Source organism: Odocoileus virginianus, chromosome 15, assembly GCF_023699985.2.
Source record: "Odocoileus virginianus isolate 20LAN1187 ecotype Illinois chromosome 15, Ovbor_1.2, whole genome shotgun sequence".
NCBI lineage: Eukaryota > Metazoa > Chordata > Mammalia > Artiodactyla > Cervidae > Odocoileus > Odocoileus virginianus.
The window spans coordinates 204,678-224,959 of record NC_069688.1 but is presented as its reverse complement, the minus strand read 5'-3'; the positions used below and the strand labels follow the sequence as shown (position 1 = coordinate 224,959).

At 55.0% G+C, this 20,282-nt stretch overlaps 2 protein-coding genes across 2 annotated transcripts; both read right to left on the bottom strand.

Annotated features, from left to right (window-relative positions):
• Window positions 1–3,400: 3,400 nt before the first annotated feature.
• Window positions 3,401–10,087, bottom strand: LOC139038513 (uncharacterized). Its single transcript, XM_070477502.1, has 9 exons — window positions 9,995–10,087; window positions 8,766–8,933; window positions 8,078–8,232; window positions 6,976–7,108; window positions 6,151–6,288; window positions 5,958–6,072; window positions 5,132–5,254; window positions 4,122–4,228; window positions 3,401–3,989 (listed from the first exon to the last, which is right to left on the bottom strand). The coding sequence occupies exons 1-5, from the start codon at window positions 10,085–10,087 to the stop codon at window positions 6,193–6,195; spliced, it is 645 nt and encodes a 214-aa protein (XP_070333603.1). The 3' UTR covers window positions 3,401–3,989; window positions 4,122–4,228; window positions 5,132–5,254; window positions 5,958–6,072; window positions 6,151–6,192.
• Window positions 10,085–20,140, bottom strand: LOC110141236 (maestro heat-like repeat family member 5). The gene is made up of 5 exons (XM_020900040.2): window positions 17,928–20,140; window positions 17,261–17,395; window positions 11,656–11,751; window positions 11,038–11,142; window positions 10,085–10,329 (listed from the first exon to the last, which is right to left on the bottom strand). The coding sequence occupies exons 1-5, from the start codon at window positions 18,174–18,176 to the stop codon at window positions 10,111–10,113; spliced, it is 804 nt and encodes a 267-aa protein (XP_020755699.2). The 5' UTR covers window positions 18,177–20,140; the 3' UTR covers window positions 10,085–10,110.
• Between the last annotated feature and the right edge of the window lie 142 nt (window positions 20,141–20,282).

The following is a 20,282-nucleotide window of genomic DNA, read 5'->3' as shown; positions in this document are numbered from 1 at the left end:
TAGTCACTTTTATCACGCTGTATATTTTCAGAAATCCACCTATTCCAACTATGTTTTCAAATGTATTAGAACTGAATGGCTCATCTTGTTCTCACCTTTTTGATTTCTGAGGAGTCTGTGTGGGTCCCCTTTGTAGTCCCCAGTTGTTTGAGCTGTGCCTTCTCTGTCTCCTTTTGTGTTTCAGTTTATAAAGAACAGGCTCTGGGCTTTGTGTTTTAATCATATTTTTCGTAATTACCAACATCTTTGGACTTGTTTCCCCATATTCTTTAGTGTTCTATATTTGCCCTGTTTTCACTGTACTTTAAAAAAAAAATCCTGTTTCTTGATTTTTGGAGTGGTTACATTTAACACATTTATTTTTAGTCCACTTTTATCTTTTATTGGTTGGTAAACTATACAGATTCTGTTTCCTTTCAGCTTACCTTTGAGATGTTGAGATATAACCAGTTATTTGACTTAAGGACCAAAATTTATCAATATATTAACCCCCCTTTCATACAACACAAGGACCTTGGTACACTTACTTTCTTGGGGCTTACATGGTAATAGTTTCTATTATTATTTTCATTCTGTATTTTTCTACTGCCTTTAGTTAGGTATTATTATCTTTGGGGGGTTTCCCTGATGGCTCAGCGGGTAAAGAATCCACCTGCAATGCAGGAGACACAGGAGATGTGGGTTTGATCCCTGGGTCGGGGAGATCCCATGGAAAAGGAAATGGCAAATTGGAAAAGGAAATGGCAACCCACTACAGTATTCTTGCCTGGAAAGCCCCATGGACAGAGGAGCCTGGCAGGCTACAGTCTATGGGGTCACCAACAGTCGGACACAACTGAGCACGCAGGCACGGCATTATCTTTTTTAAAAACAGACAGCGTTTGGTTATATTTATTTATGTGTGTAACAGTCTCTTGGCTCACCACTTCACTGGATTCCGATTCCGATTCACGGGTGTGCACGGGGGTTTCTCCCACACCACCAGCAGGCCGTGCTCTACGCATCAGCTGGCGGTCCTCCAGTTCAGCTCAGCTCTGACCCTCTCTCTGCAGCAGCGGCAGGTCCCACCGGTTAAGGCCTCAGGCCCAGACGGCTACCCCCTCCACACACGCTTCAGACACCAGCCTCAGGTCCAGGTTGTCACCTGTGCTCTGAGCAACAGCTGTGATTCAGGGCTCCCAGGTTCCCGCTTGGGTTTGGTGGATATGCCAGGGCTGCTCGCAGAACTCAGAGCAGCATTTTGCTCACTGCTTCCCTGGTTATGATGGCAGGACAAGGCTCGGGAATAGCCCGATGGAGGATGCACGGAGAAAGCAGGGGAAAGGGCTGGAGCTTCCTCCATCTCTCTTATCCATCATCACGTGTTCACCAGTGCGGACGTTCTCCAAATCCCTGCCTTTGGGCTTGCATGGAGGCTTCGTCACAGAGAATGGACTGATCAAAGCCCTGGCCTTTGGCCGTAGATGCCACCTCCAGCCCCTCTCCCCTCCCCAGAGCCGGGGGTAGTTTCACAGTTCCCTCTGTCCCAAGATTGATTCTTCTGGCAGCCAGCCCTCTCCTCTGGTGGGTCCAGAAACCACCTCTTTGACATGCAAAAAGACTTTAAACCTCATCACTTATGACCTTGCAAGGGTTTGGGGCGCTCTGTGCCAGAGAAGGGAAGACCAAGTATGTGTTTATTATAAATCACTCTGTCTCACCAGGGTATTTTAGGTTTCATTCCTCCTTCCTCCTGGAGTATGTTTTCCTAAGCCCCTCAATCTGTTGATGGTAAACCCTTCTTTCCACAGAGGATTAAGGTCTGGCACGTTATCACCACTGCCCACGCAAGTCCCACTCTGGCTTATTAACGTGTTTATTTATTCTTCTTTGTCCCCATAATCCTCCCACCAACCTATAAGCAACTACTCTAATTTAGTTAATGTGCCTTTTTTGTTTGTAAGTGCTCTTAGGGAGGAAAAAAGTAAGTATTTTCTAAAAGCTTTTTATTCTGAAATAAGCTTACAGAAGAGTTGCCGAGATAGTATAGAGGTTCCTTACACCCTTTGCAAGCTTCCTGTAATGTGAACATCTTCTATAACCACGGTATAAAAGGGTACATATTTTAAATTTATTTAAATTATATTGCTATATATCTCAATTTTGTTTTTCACTTTTTTCCACTAAGCGTTTTTTTTTCTCAAAGATCCATCTGGGTTGCTATGTGTGCATCTGATCTGCTATCTCTCTTTTTTTTTCTTGACATGGTTTCTTTTAATAAAAAATACTGCCGAACGTGTACCACAGATTATATGATGCTATACATAACATTTTCTGTGCGTAAAAACTGTGATGTGTGCTCTTGAATTTTATATTTTTATTCAACTTTATTGAGATACAAAGTATATATAATAAGCATCACCCATTTTAAGCATTTGATGAGTTTCAGCAACGTATGACTCTCACAGCCAAGTAGGACTGGGGTGAGGTCTGGACTGAGACTCTCACAACCGTCACACAAGAGAAACACGGAAGTGTTGATTTTCTTATCGCTGAGTTTCAGTTCCTCGTATGTTTTAGATATCCTTTATCAGATACATGTTTTGCCAGTATTTTCTTCCAGTCTCTGACAGGTCTCTTCAATCTTTCAACAGTATCTTTTGCAAAGCATGATTTTTTAATTAAAAAAAATTTTTTTACCCCCAACCTTGGGAGCACTCCACACTGCCCACCACTCCCCCTTCTCTCTGAAGATACACTCTGCCCTTGGCTCCTGTGGCTCCACGCCACCCGCCCCGCCAACTGCTGACGCTCAGGTTCCTCGCTGGGCACAGCCAGAGACTCCCACCTGGGCCCTGGCAGAGGGAAGACCTCGCAGGGGAAGAGGTGAAGTCTGGGCTGGGAAGGATGGCCGCCCTGGGCAGGGCTGGGCAGGGCCCCTAGGCTCTGCAGAGGCAGGGGGCAGACCTCGACCAAAAGGCAGTGGAAGGTGGGGACCAAATCGCCGAGGGTCCCGGGGCCACGCTTCGGACTTAAACAGGATGCTTAAGGGCAGGATGGGCAGGGGTGGGATGCTCATTTAGCAGGGGCTCGGCACAGGAAGGTGGGGAGCTCAGGGCCTGGACCAGGGTGAGGCACGTGGAAGATTTCAGCAGCTGGGAGGAAGCATCATGGGATCTGGAAAGGCTGGGGATGAGTGAGGGGGGGTGCCAAGGTGACCCCTGAGGCTCCAGGCCCAGTGCCCTTGGGGAGCGCCTGGCTCACGCAGCCAAAGGAGACGCCCAGCCGAGATGCTGAGGACCCTGTGTTGCTGGCCCTTTGGGTCCAGGGCCAGTCAGCATTTGGGTCTGAAGGGGAGGCTGCCGGGCCCTGGCTGAAGAGGGGGCACCAGGAGGGCTCGGGGTAGGAAGAGCCCAGAGAGTCCAGAAGAAACTCCTCATATTTAATACAGAACCAAAAACACAACATAATACAACAAAACCAACTGCAAGGATCGGCAGCCCCAGGCTGATCCAGATCATGACGCACTGCGACAGCTCTGCGATGTCTTCGGAGAAGTGCTTGAAGAACTTGCAGCTCACGGAGTCCGGGTCCTGCCTGAGCGTCTCAAAGTCGGCAGCAGAGACCCAAGGGTCCTCCAGCCGCCGCGCAGCTGGCCGTGGTGCGGAGGGCAAGCACAGAGGGAGGGGACAGGACCTGCACTGGGAATCTGGTCTTTGAAGACACTGCCCTTCTGGGGGCTCCATCAGAGCGGTACGGGGGGGTCACAGCCTGTCCCCAGGGCCCACGTAGGGTGTGGGTGGGGGGGTCGGTAGGTCACGGCCTGTCCTGGGATCAGTTCTCAAGGGGAAGATGACGGCCCGCCCTGGGGAGGGGCTGAGGCCACTCCAGCATCAGGGCAGTTCCCATGCGGCTCAGGGTGGCCCTGTGCTTACATTTCTTGAGAGTCTTCACGTCGCCCTTCTTCAGGTAGAAGCAGAGATCGGTGAAGTAGACCTGCAGGATGCCCCCTGCAGGGGGGAGGGTGGGGGCCGCTGAGGGAGGCAGGCAAGGACAAGGGGCAGGTGCCCAGCTGGCGGACCCAGTGGACCTCACGGCCCGGGACTGCGGCTTCACATGGATCGGGCAATGGCCACACCTACCAATGAACTTCATGGCTGTGAGCTTCAGGCGCCTGTTGGGGCTGTCCATGTATGTACACCAGCCACTGCATCAGAAACTGGTGGTAGCTGTTGAAGTTGCTCTCCACCTGGGGTGGTGGGGAAGGAGACGGGTGAGCAATGGGCAGTGGCCCTCATGCTCCCTGGCCCTGCCTTCCAAGCCTGAAAGGGTGAGGGCCAAGACCCCGGGCTGGGTCCAGGGCGGATCCAGGGCTGGTCCAAGGCAGGGAATCTGGACCCCTGGCAGGGCTGCAGCTCCAGATGTCTCCCAGGAATGGCCTCTGCCCCTCTGGGAACACTTTGGGCCATCAGAGTCCGCAGGGTGCGGGCGGGTCTGTTGGTCTCCTCTGGACAGAGGCGCATGCACGGGGATTCAGTGTCCTGTTGTTCCTCCGGGCCTCGGAGCGGGGCACTGTCTGCGCCTGGAGCCTGCAGCTGCCGCAGCTGGGCGGGCAGGGCCAGCCGGGGCAGGAATCGCCCTGGGCCTGGAACACGGAGCTGTGGAGCTGCAGCGTCTCTTGCTCTCCCCAGCCTGTCCACGTCCACCTCCACACACATCTCCTCCACGCCAGGTGGGGGTCTGGTCCACTGCCGGTGCTGGGACCTACAGGGCCTGCCCGACGTCCGCACTGGGACGTCAGGGGTGGCCGTGTCCCCCAGGGCCTCTCCACAGCGGTGTGGGGCTGCTGCTGGCAGGGCTCCCTGGTCCAGATCCGTGGCGGGGTGTGGTCTCCTGCGTGACCCACCCTGGAGGCCCTGAGTGCCACGGCAGAGAGGCAACGGCGTCCTCCCAGGGGCTGAAGTCTCCAACCCAACATGGAGCCGGCATTTAATAAACACCCACCCACAGGAAATGAGGCAGGGGCACCCAAGGGAGTGCTGGCATCTGCCCTGCCGACTCTGGGAACCCCTCGGGGGACCCTGTTGGCACCCAGCCCGTCTCCACCTCCCTTGCCTCCTTGCCCCTCCCCCAGGGGAGGCCAGCATCTCACCATGTAGATAAAAATGTCGTTCTCAGCGCCTGGGCCATGACCCCAAGCCAACTTGCTGAATAGCTCCTTCTGGAACTCCCACTTCAGCAGGATGGCGCAGCACAAGAAGGTTAACTTTGTCTTCTGTGGGTGCCCAGAGACAGGTCACCACCCCAACATTGCACCCTCCTGGGCCCGGCAAGCACCCCCTCCCAGCTGTACCTCAGGGGAGCTGCACCATGGCATGAAGTGGGGCCCCCGTGGCAGAGTTTTCACTCCCCGAGACCCGCAGGTGTCCTGCTGTCATTCACAGGAGGATTCCAGTGGTGCCTTGGCCACCCAGGCCTCCTTCCCAAACCTGAGTGTATCTCCCAGTTCAGGGGCTAGGCACCCAAGGAAAGTGTTGGCCTTTTGCTCACCAGCCCCCACCAGCCATGGACCCTGGTCTCATGACTCCTTTAGAGAGTCCTTGTGTCCCTGTATCCCCGAGATGCGCAGAATTGTGTCACCAAGATCCATGTGTTGAAGTCTTAAACCCCAGGACTTCAGAGTGTGAATGTATTTGGAGAAAAGGCCCTTAGGTAGGTGACTGAGTTAAAGCGAGGTCCAACAGCGGCCTTGAGCCAACATGACTGCTGCTCTGATAAGAGGAGGGGTCGGGACACAGGCGCCCACGGAGGGGCCTCCGCGTGAGGACACAGGGAGAGGGCGACCATTCACACGCCACGGAGAGCGGCCTCGGGGCGCTGGCCCTTCCAGGGCCCAGGCCAGGGTCTCAGCGACAACGTCTGGGGCGGTTTACAACCGCAACGCGAGCGGACGACGACAGGCAAGCCAGACCACTCACCGTGACCACCTCAGGGCAGGGGTGGGCCAGGTGGAGGAGTAGCGGCACCAGGGCCTGGAAGGCGCGGCTCTTGAGCGCCTGCTGGAACTTCTTGCCACGGCTATAGATGACATTTCTGTATAGGAAGATCGGGGGGTGGGGGGGCCATAATGGGTGCGGTCTGGGGCAGGCCCCTCCCAGACCTGGAGCTTACCTGGCCAGGAGGGTCACCCCTTCAGTGTAGGTTTCCAGGTGCTCAAAGATCTCCCAGCCCCTCAGCAGCTTGAGGTGGGCAAACACCTCCCGGTAATTGGTGGTCCAGAAGAGACCCTTTAGGACCTCCAGGCATGTCCTAGGGGCAAGGAGGGTCTTGACAGGGGGTGAATGAGGGCAAGGGCCCACTTCTCCAGCATAACCTGCACTCCCCCAATTGGGTGGGATAAGCGGCCTCCTTCCACCCGTCCCTCCTGAGCAGCTGTCTGCTGCTCAGCCCCCTGCTACCCTCCCTGGACCCCCAGGAGGGACCAGATTTGTCCTTTTTGGGTGGGTCCCCAGGCCTTAGCCCAGGTCCTTTTGCCCACCAGGGCTTCTAGGGGTGAGCGGAAGGAGCCAGAAAGAAAGTATGGGCTCGGGTCCTGAGAGAGGGCTGTGCCCGGAGGCTGAGTCTCGCATCTGACCTGCAGGGGCTGAGGGCTTTGGCCTCTAAGGCCTCCTCCTGGTAGTCGGACATGCCCTCCACCATATCCAGCTCTAACAGGTAGTGGAGCTGGGTGAGAAGGCCCAGGAGGATCCCTGCGAAGGCCCAGCGCACCGTGGCCTTGTACTCATGTATGGTGAGACGTTTGTAAAGGGTGCCCAGGGCCTGCAGCAGCACAGGCACTGCCCTTGGTCCCTGAGGACGGTCCAGTGCCAGGCTTGAGCTGGCCCCACCCTGGGACTCAGCATCCAGGGCGTCCCTCTGCCAGACCACCCGGGCCTCCCCAGGGTCCCCGGATGTCAGACTCCATTGCAGGGGGTGGGGTGCAAGGGAAGGGCTCACCAGCAGGGAAACAAGCTCGGCCTGCACAGGGGCCTTGATGAGCTCCCGGGGCAGCCGCAGCTTCAGCTTCATGACGACCTTGCGGGCCAGCCGGCTGTTGGTGGCCAGGGCCTTCCACAGGGGCGTGACCTGCCTGGGGAGGCGGGGATCAGTCCCGCCAGCTGGCTGGCTGCTCTGGGCGAGGGGCCACCGGGACACAACCCCAGGGCAGCAGGGCAGTGGAGGTAGCCAGGCCCTGCAGGATCAGGGAAGCCCCCAGTCTGGGGGGTTCAGCGGCTATCTTCCGGTGACCCATGGTGGGAGGGGGGGCCCTGCTTTAAGTTCTGTCTGGGCTGGCTCTCCCCAGTATTCACACTCAACCCTGCCTCATGTCCCATCACCCAGGATGTGAGCAAACCTTGTCCTTCTCCTGCCTGTCCCCTCACTCGTAAAGTGAGGCTCGTACCCAGCAGGGTGCACCCCTCAGCAGCCTGCGGGACAGGTGAGCCCTGAGGTGAGTGTCGGGGGGCACAGCTGACCCCACAGCAGGCTGCTGCTCCCTGAGGTGCTTCAGGAGGCACTGTGACTGCCAGCACCCCTGGACCTCAGATTTCACACACCACTCAAGTCAGGTTAGAATTCCACTGTGGACTCAGTTATCCTGGGGCTGGCCGGAGGCTGTTTCTAACAGGACGCTATGGCCCTCACAGTGTTGCTCCTGGAAACCCCGCATTAGCCCAGGGGGTGGCTGGGACATGGTGCTCAGGGCTGAGAAGTGGCAGGAGCTGCTGGGGGCTCATTAGTGCTGTCACGTTCCCCAGCTGACCTCACCGCCCTCTGCAGGTTGGTTCCTGGGAGCTCTCTGAGCCTGAAGGGATGCATCCATGCCAAGGGGTCCCTCTTGGGACACTCTGCCTTAGCCCCTCAGCGTGGTGCATATTCAGAGACCCCTGGCCGCCCTGGCTCTGGAGTCTAGGCAATAGTGGGGGAGGGTCAGGCTGAGTGCACGGGCAGTTCTGCCTTCTCAGGAACCGAGTCTTTTTGGAAAGTATCTGTGGACTGGAGGGCGGGCCACGGAGATGGATGGGTGTTCACCTTTGTGCCGTGGGCGCAAGTAACCTACCTCTCTGAGGGAGGGCACAAGGACCGAATCACTTTGACGGTCTGCTGCGTGTGCTGCATGCCCAGCACCATCACGGCCTTCATTATGGTCTGCAGGATGCTCGTGAAAATGATGCAGGGCAGCTCCTGAAACAGCTCCTGCAGGATCTCGACCACCTGTGCAGGGAGGGCGGGCCACCAGATCCTTGGAGCAGCCCCCATGCCCGGTCTCCTCCAGGAGGGTGTCCCTGCCGGCAGCCAGTGGGGTGTCTGGACGTGTGCAGGCCCCAAGGGGGCTGCCCCCAACTGGGCTAAGCCCGCCATTGCTGCAGGCTCGTGCGAAAACGGGCATCAGCTCAAGGGGCCAGTGGGCCTGGCCGTCGCTGTGGAAGGTCACTTTCCGAGTGGGCTGTGGACTAGGTTGGCCAAGCCAGACCAGGGCAGTTAAAATCTTGGTGGGAGTGGGGCCCCTTTCTCTCTTTCTTGCTGGACAAGGCTGTGACAGAGGCAGGGTGCTCCTCTGATGGCCTGTGGCAGGGGCCTGGGATCTTGAGGAGTCCAGCCAGATGGGGACACCTGGGCCTGGCTAAAACTCAGCCCTGCCGACCAGAGCCAATGGCCAAGAGCAGCCTCAGGACTTCCTACCTCCAGAGCTCAGGGGGCCTCGGTGAAGAGGCCCGGTGTGCGCACTGCCCCCGCTGGCAGCCCACCTGCCCTGGCTTGATGCTGCGGCCCTCCATGATGGTCAGGAGCAGCTCCGGGGCCAGGTGGCAGCTGAAGCCGTCGTGGCTGCACAGCCCTTGCAGGAGCGGAGCACAAGCTGCGTGTGCTGCGCCACTGCCAGGTGCTCGTCCGAGGTCGGCCGCAGAGGGTCCGGGCTGAGGGCCAAGGGCGTCCTCCCCTGGCAGCCGCTGCCCAGGCCATCCCCTGTGTGGGCTTGGCGACGAAGCTGGGGCGCGCTCTTACCCGGGGACAGGCTGCAGAGACCCTTGGAGGGCCCCAGCTGAACCCCTACGCCCAGCAGGCTGTCGGTGCAGGCCCCGCTGGCTGCCACAGGTCATGGACCCCCGCCCAGTGGCCAGAAATGTGGCTGCTGCAGCCTCACAGCTGCCCCTTCTCTGGAAAATGGCTCTGCAGAGGCAGAGAGCGAGCAGCCGTGCTCCACCCCTAGCCGGGATAGACAGGGTGGGGCCGGCTCTGCTGCCTACCCCGGCCTGGCTCAGGCCTCCCCTCTCCTTGGTCAAGGGCGCTGCCCTGGCCCCACCTCTGGGGAACCCGCTAGAGGAATGGGCTTCTCAGCTGTGAGCCCCCAGGGAGGGGGCTGTGCTGAGAGCGGCTAGGTTCCAGGCTCGGTGATCCTCCCTTGGAAGGTGGGGAAACGGGCACAGAAAGTTCGACAGACCCACCAGGGTACTCAGCCAGTTAGGCGCAGAGCCTGGACCCAAACCCAAGCCCTAGAATCCCAGGCCAGCTCGAAGGGAGAGCTGAGCCTGAGGACTTGATCTGGGTTGGGGGTAGGAGGGTGCAGAGGGGGCGAGAGAAGGGAGACCAGCCATCCTGCTTGCCCTAACCGGGGACAGGGGGTGCTAAGGCCAGCTGTCACTCTAGTGGGGGGCCACGGGGGGCCAGAAGGAGAGGATGCTGGGAAGGGAGGTTCTGAAAATGTCTGTGAGACCACAGATTCTGCATCTCCTAAGGGGACCCATCACGGTTGGGTGAGCGGGGCGGGGGCGGAGTTCTAAGGGGAAGACAGGGTGCTTCCCTGGAAAGAGCTCTGGGGACCGGGCGCTTGCTAACCTGACCCCTGCACAGACTGCAGAGGCCCTCCACTGGCCCTATCTGTGAAATGGGCAGGCCAACCCTGCGCTCTTGGGCAGTCTGGGGCTCTGCAGCAGCCCCAGGCCAGCTGCCAGCACCCTCCACCCTTCCCAGCCCTCACCTTCACCAAACTGTAGAACTTCAGCTCAGAATCTTTGTGAGCCTTTGCTTCAAAGTTCTTCATTTTATTCAGATGCATGAACTCCGACGACATGCTCCCTGCGGTGGGACGCTGGGTCAGGAGGCCTGCCACCTGCAGCCTGGGAGATGACACCCTCCCCCATACCACCAGAGAGGCCTCCCCCCACCCCACGGCTCACCCTTCTGCTGGATCAGAAGCTGCAGGAAGAGGTAGACACACTGGTGGGAGTGGCTCCGGGTGAGCTGGTCCCGGTCCTGCCACAGCAGCAGCAGCAGGCCCACCTGGCGGCCCAGCCCTGAGGGCATGGCCTCCTCCTGGGGGAGGAGCGCAGTGAGCGCAGCCGGCCTCCACCACCGTCCCTCCCCGCCCTGCAGCTCTCAGCTCGTTCCTGTGCTCCGCGTCTCGCGGGTTGGGTGCTGGCGCCGTGTCTGCAGAGGGGCCCTTGTTCACCCTCAGGACCCCCATTTCCTCGTTGCTTCTGACCGGAAGTTAGTAGACGTCCTGTTCTTCCTTCCCCGTGTGCATGAGTGCATGCCTGTGTGTGTGCACTCTTTCCTTCTGGCTGCTTTGGGATATTTTTCTGTTTACTCTTGTATTTCAGCAGCTTCGGGGCCTTGGCTGAGGGTGGAGTGACCGCACCAGGGCCCGTCCTGTCCCCTCCAGGTCTTTGTGTCTTGTTTCCCCCACTGCTGGCCCTGGGGCTGAGAGCTTTCAGCTAAGCGCTCCTCTAGCTGGTCCTTGTATCGGCTGCCCTGTCCTCAAATACTGCCCTCTCCATCGGGCCTTGCCTGAGGGGTCCAGATAGCCCCCTGGCTCGCCCCTCTTTCCTTCCAGTCCTGCTCACAGGGAGCCTTTTCATCCAGGCTGTTCCTGTTCTATTTGAACCGCAACCTCCACCCCAGGACTGGGCTCCTGGTGGGATGGTGTCTAGTCCCCAGGGCCCGCCAACCACCCCTGTGTTCAGCGGACAGGGACTGTGGGAGGCGAGAGGAAGCAGGGTAGGGGCCTGGCAGGGCACTCACGGTGAGCTTCACGTAGTCCGCCACGTACTTGAGGAGCAGGAAGACAGACTGCACCACCCGCTTGCGCTTGTAGCTTTTGCTCGACTTCAGCCAGGGCTCCGCGTGCTGGGGTGGAGGCCAGAGCCAGGGACCTCAGCCCACAGGCCCGCCCTCCTGGGGTGCGGCTGGGGCGGTGGGGGGAGGTAGGGGCGGCTCACGGCCCACAGGGCATATTACCCTTTCCTGCCTGTCCAGTAGCCCGGCACCCTAGGGTGAAGCACATGGGGCCACAAGACTGTCCCTCGGGGCTCCCGGGACTCTGGGGGTGAGTGGTGTCCCCCTGGGCCCTGGGCTGTGCAGGGGGAGCAGAGGGAGGCTGGTGTTTGAGGGACGGCCTCTCCAGTCTGGGGGAGAGCCCTCGGGGGTTGATCCTCCCTGCCCTGGGGCTCCCGGAGGTAAGGGCAGAGGGCCTCCCTGCTCCTCGCAGGATCCGCACTGTTCTGAGGGAAGAGGCGAACACCCCTAGCACTTGGGTACATGTGGGGGGCACACTGGCTGACCTGCCCTCCTGGCCCTCCTTCACCTGCGGGATGCTCCCTGGGTGGGCCCCGGGGTGGGATGGGCACTGGGAGCCCTTACCTGCAGGAGGAAGCAGATCTCATCCGTGCTCTCGTTCTCAGAGACGAAGGCCTGGAGGAGCAGGTCAAGCACTTGCATGGACTTCTGGTACAGCCCCTGGTGGCCAGAGGGTAGCTGGTCAGCCCAGCTGCCACTAGGCACCTTGGGGGTGAGCACAGACAGAATGCCCCCACAGATGCCAACTCTTCCTGTTATAGCTTCTGGGGGTATCAGATCTGCCTCCAAGACGCCAGGAGGAAACAGGGCTCCACGAGCCATGGGTGCTACCAGGGGGCGGGCAGCACCCCACTCTGGCTCCTTAGACAGCTCCCTGTGGTCCTCCCACCTCCCGGATCTGGTCTCCACGGCCTGCCTCCTCCATTTGCTCAAACCCGCGTCCTGGTGTGAGTCCTGCTGTCTCTCCTCTTCCCTTCTTGCTTCTCCTGGGGAACATTTTTTGGCTCATGTTCCCGGATATGTGAACTCAGACACAAAGCCATATGCAGACCTGCCCCAGTACTCGTGTGGTGGTGAACGGCAGACCTGCCGGCACTTGGCACTAGTAGTTTCTGGGTGATTGTTGAATGAGTAAGTGATTGCATCACTGTGGTCCATGCCACGTGATTACGCCAAGTGGTGGGAATGACTGCGGCGAGCACTCAATAAAGCATGGTTGAAATGAGGGAAACATGGCTGTTCCTCTACGTAGTAATGCTGCAATCTGCCACCTGGGACCAAAGATTTCTCAGGATCAAAGGAGACAGTCTATGCTGTAATGCAAATAGGAACCAGAAATACAGTTGGCACCCCTGTAATGACAGCTCACTAGCCATGCATCCATTGTCTTCTTCAGTGGGCGCATACTGAGCGTGTATCACACCCCCCTGCAGGAGACAACAGGAGAAAGCAGGCCTGGTTCCTGAGCCTGAGCCTCTCCCTGGCCAGTCAGAGAGAAGCAAGAGCATTTTGTAAAACTCTAAGGAGAAAAACTGGGGGGAGGGGGCTCCAAAATCACTGCAGATGGTGATTGTAGCCATTAAATTAAGACGCTTACTCCTTGGAAGAAAAGCTATGTCCAACCTAGACAGCATGTTAAAATGCAGAGACAATTCTTTGCCGACCAAGGTCCGTCTAGTCAAAGCTATGGTTTTCCAGTAGTCACGTATGGATGTAAGAGTTGGACTATAAAGAAAGCTGAGCGCTGAAGAATTGATGCTTTTGAACTGCAGTGTTGGAGAAGACTCTTGAGAGTCCCTTGCACTGCAAGGAGATCCAACCAGTCCATCCTAAAGGAAATCAGTCCTGAATATTCATTGGAAGGACTGATGCTGAAGCTGAAACTCCAATATTTGGGCCACCTGATGTGAAGAACTGACTCATCTGAAAAGACCCTGATGCTGGGAAAGACTGAAGGCAGGAGGAGAAGGGGATGACAGAGGATGAGATGGTTGGATGGCCTCACTGACTCAATGGACTTGAGTTTGAGCAGGCTCCGGGAGTTGGTGATGGACAGGGAAGCCTGGCGTGCTGCAGTCCATGGGGTCGCAAAGAGTCAGACATGACTGAGCGGCTGAACTGAACTGACTGAAGAAGAAAAATAAATACCTAAACGAGTTTGAGACGGAGTTGCTATTAAGTGCTGTAGAGGAGGACGGGCATCAAAGAGGTGATGAGCACTTCTCCCCTCAGACCCTGGGCCCGAGGGCCCAGCACTGGCAGGTCTGTCTGCCCTCTGTGCCCCCTCCCAGTGGGGGTATGTCACTGCAGGCCAAGGCCGCTGGCGTCCACAAGACAGCCAGGGACGGGAAAGGTGCACACAGAGAACAGAGAGTCCCCTGGAGTCTTCAACAGGTGAAGGTGGGGACCCCCCCCCCCGCCTCCAGGGTGGGAGAGAAGGTCCCCAGAGTTCAGCATGCTGGGACTGGGCCTGCACACACTGGCCTGGGCAGAGAATGTCTTAATTCATGGGGAGAGGGCAGAGTCCAGAGGTGTCTTTGAGGCAGATTGAACTCCAGAATCAGTACTGCTCTAGCCCACCAGCAAAAACTTTTTTTTAAGATTTGAAAAAATTTAGAGCTTACAATTAATTTAACTGTGTATCATAACAAAGCCCCCAAATAATTATAGGAATACAAAAATACACAGCACATTAACAAACTTCATTTATGATGGTTCACATCTGTTTAAAAATTACCAGGTATGCAATGAAGCAAGAAAACATGACCCACATTGAAAGAGAAATATTAATCAAAATCCACCCATGAATGACAGATAATAGAGTTAGTAGGCAAACACATTGAAACATTTATTATAACTGTATTCCACATGTTAATAAACTAGAGGAAAGCTTGAATTTGTAAGATAAAGACAAGGAAGATATGAAAAAATGATCCAAATAGAACTTTTCAAGATGAAAACCAAAATGTATGAGATAAAAAACACACCATGGGATGAAATTCAGATGAGATGTCAAAGACAAAAAAGATTAGTGAAACTTGAAACATAGTACCCTGACAAAAATATAATTCTAGTTCCAAAATGGTAGAAAAAAGAAAGTAAGCAGAATATTAGTGACCTGCAGGTCAACTTCAAGCAGTCTAATATACGTGTACTAGAGGACCCATCCAAGACGTGGGGGTGGGGTGTGTGACGAGAGTATGCGAGGAAATAATGGCCAAAATTCCTCCATATTTGGTGAAAAGTATAAGTCCACAGTTCCAGATTTTCAACAAACTCCCAGCACAAGGAACATGAATAAAATTGCAAAAGCTCTACCATACAGAATTGCTTAAAAGCAGTCTTAAGGAGAAAGTGTCAAAAAAAAATAAAAAGCAATTGAACAGTCAAAGGAAAAAAGACCTGTTATTTATTGGAGGAACAAAGGTAAGGATGGCAGCAGATTTTTTTTTTTTTTTCATAAAACCATGTGATGAGACAGTGGTCAAGTGTGTAAAGCACTAAAAGAGAGGAGCCCGCCAATTTAGAATTCTATACCCAGTGAAAATGCACTTCAGTAACCAAAGCTAAATAAAGACCTTTTCAGATATAGGACAGCCAAGATGCTGGAACTGTCAGATCTTTGAACAGCAAGTCTCTGGACAAAAGGGCTTTGATGCAGGATGGAAACATAATATCTGAATCTACAAAAAGGAATCAAGGCCTCCAGAAAAGGAACTGTGTTGGCAAATATGAGACACATTTCTCATTATTTAAATCTTGCTGAAAGATAACCGGCTGTTTAAAGCACACAGAGCATCGATGCTTTGGTAACGCATGTGGACGCAAAGGCACGGCACTGGAATACAGGGGCTGGGGAGCCAGGGTGGTGCTGGGAGCCCCCGCGTGTGAAGTGGGGCAGCATCACCTGAAGCGCATAGCAATAGGCTAAAGATGTCTGCTGAAAGCCCTGAAACAACCAATAAGAGAGCAAAGAGCCGTTGCAAGTAAGCCAAAAACACAGATAAAATGGAAACTTAAAAAAAAAAAAAAAAAAAAGAGTAACAAAAGATAAAGGCCAAATTGAAACCAACAGTCAGATGGTCACATTAACCCAACTATCTTGATGTGTAGTTAGTTTAACATGACCATCTCCTGTTAAAGGCCAAGACTGCCAGATTAGATAGAAAAGCAAGACCCAACTACATGCTTCCTGTAGAAAAAAAAAAAGACACCTTAAATTACACACGAATAAGTTAACAGGAACAAGTCTTGTGATACTGACACATCCAAGCTCCATTAACACCAGAAAGTTGACTCCAGAGCAGAGCAGACCTGCAGTAAGGATGGTTGTTCCATGAGGGTGCTGGGGTCTGCTCCTCGGAGGACATGTGTCCAGAGTGTTTGTGGAACAAAGCTTCAAAGTGAACTGAACTTCAAAATAAACAAGGCAAACTTGATACAGATGCAGGAGAGAGACAACCCACAGCTGTAGCAGTATTTCCACACCCCTTTCAGTCACTGATAGAAGACACAAAACTTGGTGAGTACACAGATTTAAAAAGCATGACCCCCTGCCTTCACCTGACTGGTGTTTGTAGGCATCCCCCAGGGACAGCAGGATGCACAGCCCGTCAGGGCACCCTGCACATTTACCAACACAGGCCAAGGCATTTTAAAAGATTCACACTTCTGTAAAGTGTTTTCTTTGACAAAAAAAAGAATTAAACTAGAACCTAATTAACATATTTCTGAATAAGTCAAAGACCAAATTTTTTAAAAATCTAAACTGAAATTAGGAAGTATTTGAACTAAGTGAAAATGAGAATATAATATATCAAAATCAATCATCACAGTAGATATAGCAAAAGCATCTGACAAAGCCCAACCTCCATCCTCCTAAACACTTGCAGTAAACTAGGAATGGAAAGGAAGCTTCTCATCCTGACAAGAAGCTAGCAGCATGCTTGAATGTAAAAATAGATGTGTTCTCCATCAGATCAGGAGCAAGATTGGAACATCTGCCCTCATCACTGCTGGCCAGCACCGTCTCAAGGTTCTAGGGTGTGCTGGAAGTAGAGAATGAGATAGAAAGGGCATCAAGATTGGAGAGGAAGAAGTCAACTGTCTTTATTCACAGAAGTCATGCATCAAACCCTATGGAATCTACAGGAAACAAACTTATGGTTTCCAAATGGGGAAGGGAGGGGAGAGGGATAAATTAGGAGTATAGGATTAACTGACACAAACTACCATATGTAAAATAGATAAGCAACAAAGATTTACTTATTGAACAGGGAACTAGATTCAATATCTTGTAATAGCCTATAATGGAAAATAATCTGTGTGTATATATATAATGCGCACATATTATATGTGTGTACGTGTGCATACATGTACATGTGTACATACATGTGTGTAATATATAATACACACATGTATGTATATATATATACATGTACACACACATGTATATAAAACTATCACTTTGCTATACACCTGAAACTAACACAGTAGTGTCAATCAACTAGACTTCAACTTTTTAAATTTGTTGCTGTAGGAGGCAGATGAGATGGGGGAACATATGGTTACTTATAGGTTATTGTCAAGGTACTAGCTTTGGTTTGGGACAAGATGTTTTGTTACTGTAAATAACTAAATCTAATAACATGGACCAACAACAGGAGTATATCACAAACAAGGATTATGATCATCTGATTCTATGCACCTATAATCCCCTTGAAAAAAACTAGCAAGGATACTCATTTGAAATTTAAAAGGAGGTGCCCATGCTGGCAGCGGCTCCAGGCAGGGCTTGTGACAGCTGTGCCAAGGATGTAGGTGAGCCTGAGTGAGGTGTGTGGAGTGGTGAGCGTGTGTTTCAGGCAGGGGTGGGACCTTGGGAGCAGATGCCACGCGGAGCAACCTGGGGCCTGAACAGACCCTGGCCGCTCATCTCCGGCTGTGCGTTCGCCCCAGCACTCTCTGATTCTCACGCAACACTATTGGCATGGAGACCAGAGCCCCATTTGAGGGGCTGAGCCCAAAGACCCAGGGTTTTTCCAAGGTCAAAGCAAGTCTGCGTGAAGCTGGGCTGAAAAGCACGTGAGCCTGGGACTCCCTGATCTGTTCCGCCACTCGCCCATGTGGCCCAGCACCCGGAACCCCACCCCAGGAGTGGGCCAGTCACCACAACGTCTGGGGCCAGCTCCAGTGGCGGCAGGCTGGACTTCAGCATCTCCATGGGGGGGAGGTTGTACAAGCTCTGCGGGTAGGTCTGCAAGATTCTGGACTTGACTTGGGTTTGAGCCGGGGCCGTAAGTGGCTGGAAGAGATGGCCGGCAGAGGCCAACACAGTCCAAAGTGAGGAAAGGGACTCTGGCTGGGTGGGGGTGGGGGTGGGGTGCCGTGGGGAGCATGGAGCTCAATCGGACCAGAAGGGCCGTCCCAACTCATTCATTCACTTCTCTTGGGCTCAGTGACGTTTGCTGTGAGAAAACAGGGATGATTCTGGGGTCAGTATCAACACTGTGAATAGGATCTGGGTCAATTTGTGAGACGGGTGGGGTTCAGAGTGTGACCAGAGGTCAGTGTGACCAGGGTCAGGGCTAAACATGTAACGTGTGTGACCAGGGCCAGGGCTCAGTCTGTGCCAACGTTATCAACCTTGACCTTGATGAGAAGCAAAGGAAACCTAACTGTCCCTGACCAGGTGGCCCCTGGGCTCTGCTCAGCCTCTGGTGCCAGGCCCAGGGGCTCCTGCCCTCATTCACATCTTTCTCGTCTCCTCGCACACTGACCCCCACCCGAACTCAGAGGTCTGATTGTCCTCGCTCCTGGACCCTGAGAGACATTACCTCAGCTCCATGATGACCAGTATGATCTTCTGCCAGAAGAGGTTGGCTAGGAAGTTGGGCTCCTTCTCCAGGATGCACTGGGGGGCGGGTGGGAGCCAGCATGGGGGAGGCGCCCACCTGCCTGCCCGGCCTTCCATCCCCGCACAGGCCCCTGGGGTCACTGACTAGGAGACACTGGATCAACTCCAAGGTCTGTGTGAACTTGTAGCTCCAGGCACTGCTCTCCTGACTGAGAGCTTTCACCAGCATGATGGAGGCCGAGAGGAAGCTCGCCTTCAGGGTGCTGTCCTGCCCAGGCGGACAGACCGGAGCCCCGCCAGGGGCCCAGGGTGGGCCGTCGCTCGGCCTGCCTGGCCCGCGTACAGGCAGCACCCACACAGCGAGCAGTGCCCACAGCGCACACACAGCAGCTCCACACAGACACGGTACAGAGGACGCACCCTCAGCACACACACACGTGCAATGCACACAACACAGCTCTCAGCACATCTGCACACCCAATGTAGACACACACTGCACACACGGCATATCCACTGCCACACACACCCACACATAACACACGCATGCAAAATGCACACATGTACAAAAACTGCCCACATGCATGCATAACACACATAACACATGCAACACTGACAGCTTGCAAAACATGTAACATGCAGCATGCACTAGTGCACTTACATGAATACCAACTGTGCATATGGCACACACAGACCACAGGCACACCTCACATACAACATACACACAACACACTCGCGCACACACCGCCTGGCTTAAAAGGCCTGGAGCCCTCCGTGGGAAGTCTGCACCGGCCCATTCTCACTCTCACTCACTGACATTTTTTAGAAAAAGAAGTGATGGTCTGAAAGTCATTCTGAGGTCGAGGTCGGCACTCAGTGTGCAACCAGGGTCAGGGTTCAGAGTGGGCTGGGGTCAGAGGTCAGCCGCTGGTGAGGAAAGGACACAAAGCCCCAGCCACCACGCCTCATACTCAGCCCCTGCTCCCCTGTTTTCAGAACTGACTCCCCACCAGGCCCTGCTTTCCAGGCGCCATCAGTGCAACCACCTGATGGGCAAGGACTGTGTGAGGCTGCCAGGGCTAACACCATGACAGGCGGCCCGGACCTAAGTTTAGATTTCCCCCGAAATGGTAAGATTCCCTACCCCCATCAGGCCACCTGGAGCCAGCCAATCAGTATGCGCCCAGTAAGAAAAAGGGAATCTATCAGGGGAAAGCTGAAAAGCCCGCGAACGCCCAAGTTTGAAAAAAGCCCGCAAAAGTTTGGACCAATAAAATTACTTTGCAAACATGTAACCAATCCGCTTAAGCCAGCTACCAACTGCTTATGCTGACCCTATAAACTTGTGTAACAGCTTGGGCTCGGGGCTCTCTGACCCCGCACCACTGCATTGGATGCGGCAGGAGCCCTGACTTGAGTCAGCAATAAACTTCCCTTTTTGCGAGTTGCATTGTCTTGGAGGCCTTCTCTCTTCCTGCTCGGGGATTTGGACATCGGGCATAACAGACTGGACGTTGGAAGGGTTGTCTTGCTCAGCACTCATGCACACGCACGCACAGTACATGCATGTGCTCACACACTCACGGCCCCCCGCCCTGCCGCCTGAGGCCTGGCGGGGCTCACGAGGCTGCTGCAGGAGAAGTGGTACGCCATCCTGGAAGCGATGTTGTCCACCCAGGGCAGGACCTGCTTCCCAGCGTGCACGGCCATCTGCCCGCAGCACAGCAGGGCGGTGCTGCTCACCCACCTCCAGTGCAGGTGTGACTCCAGCTGCCGCGGCAGGGAGCACAGTCAAGAGTGGGGCCTCGGGTGCTGGGAAGGGCCCGCCAAGCCCTCTGCTCCCCCACCCACCCCGGCAGGACCCCGGCTCCTTGGAGCAGCCCGTCTTCTCTGAGCGGAGGCACCCGGGCGGGGTAGGCAGGTAAAGTGCAGCCACTCAGTGTGGCTCCCAGGCCTGGCGCCCTAGCGAGGGCGTGGCCGGGGCCATAGACACTGCCTGAGGTCAGGGCAGGCCCCTCGGCCCCTGCCTTTAGCCCGACCCAGGCTCTGGAGCCCCCTGTGTGGGGCCCCCGGGGCAAGGCTCATATCTGCCTGGCCCGCCAGGATAGGAAGGCCTGAGTCCCTACCTCCAGCCCCTCAGGAAGGTGGCTGGGTGGGACCAGTCGCCTCCCCAGGTTCCATGAGCAAACTGATGCTCAGACAGCACCAGTGACCAGGGACTTGCTCCAGGCCCCCACCCTCCCCACCCCCGCGCCACGGTTCCTACCTGGCTGTCCGTGGACAGCGGCGCAGACCTCAGGAACCTGGTGTGGCCCAGGTGCTCCAGCCTGCCCCACAC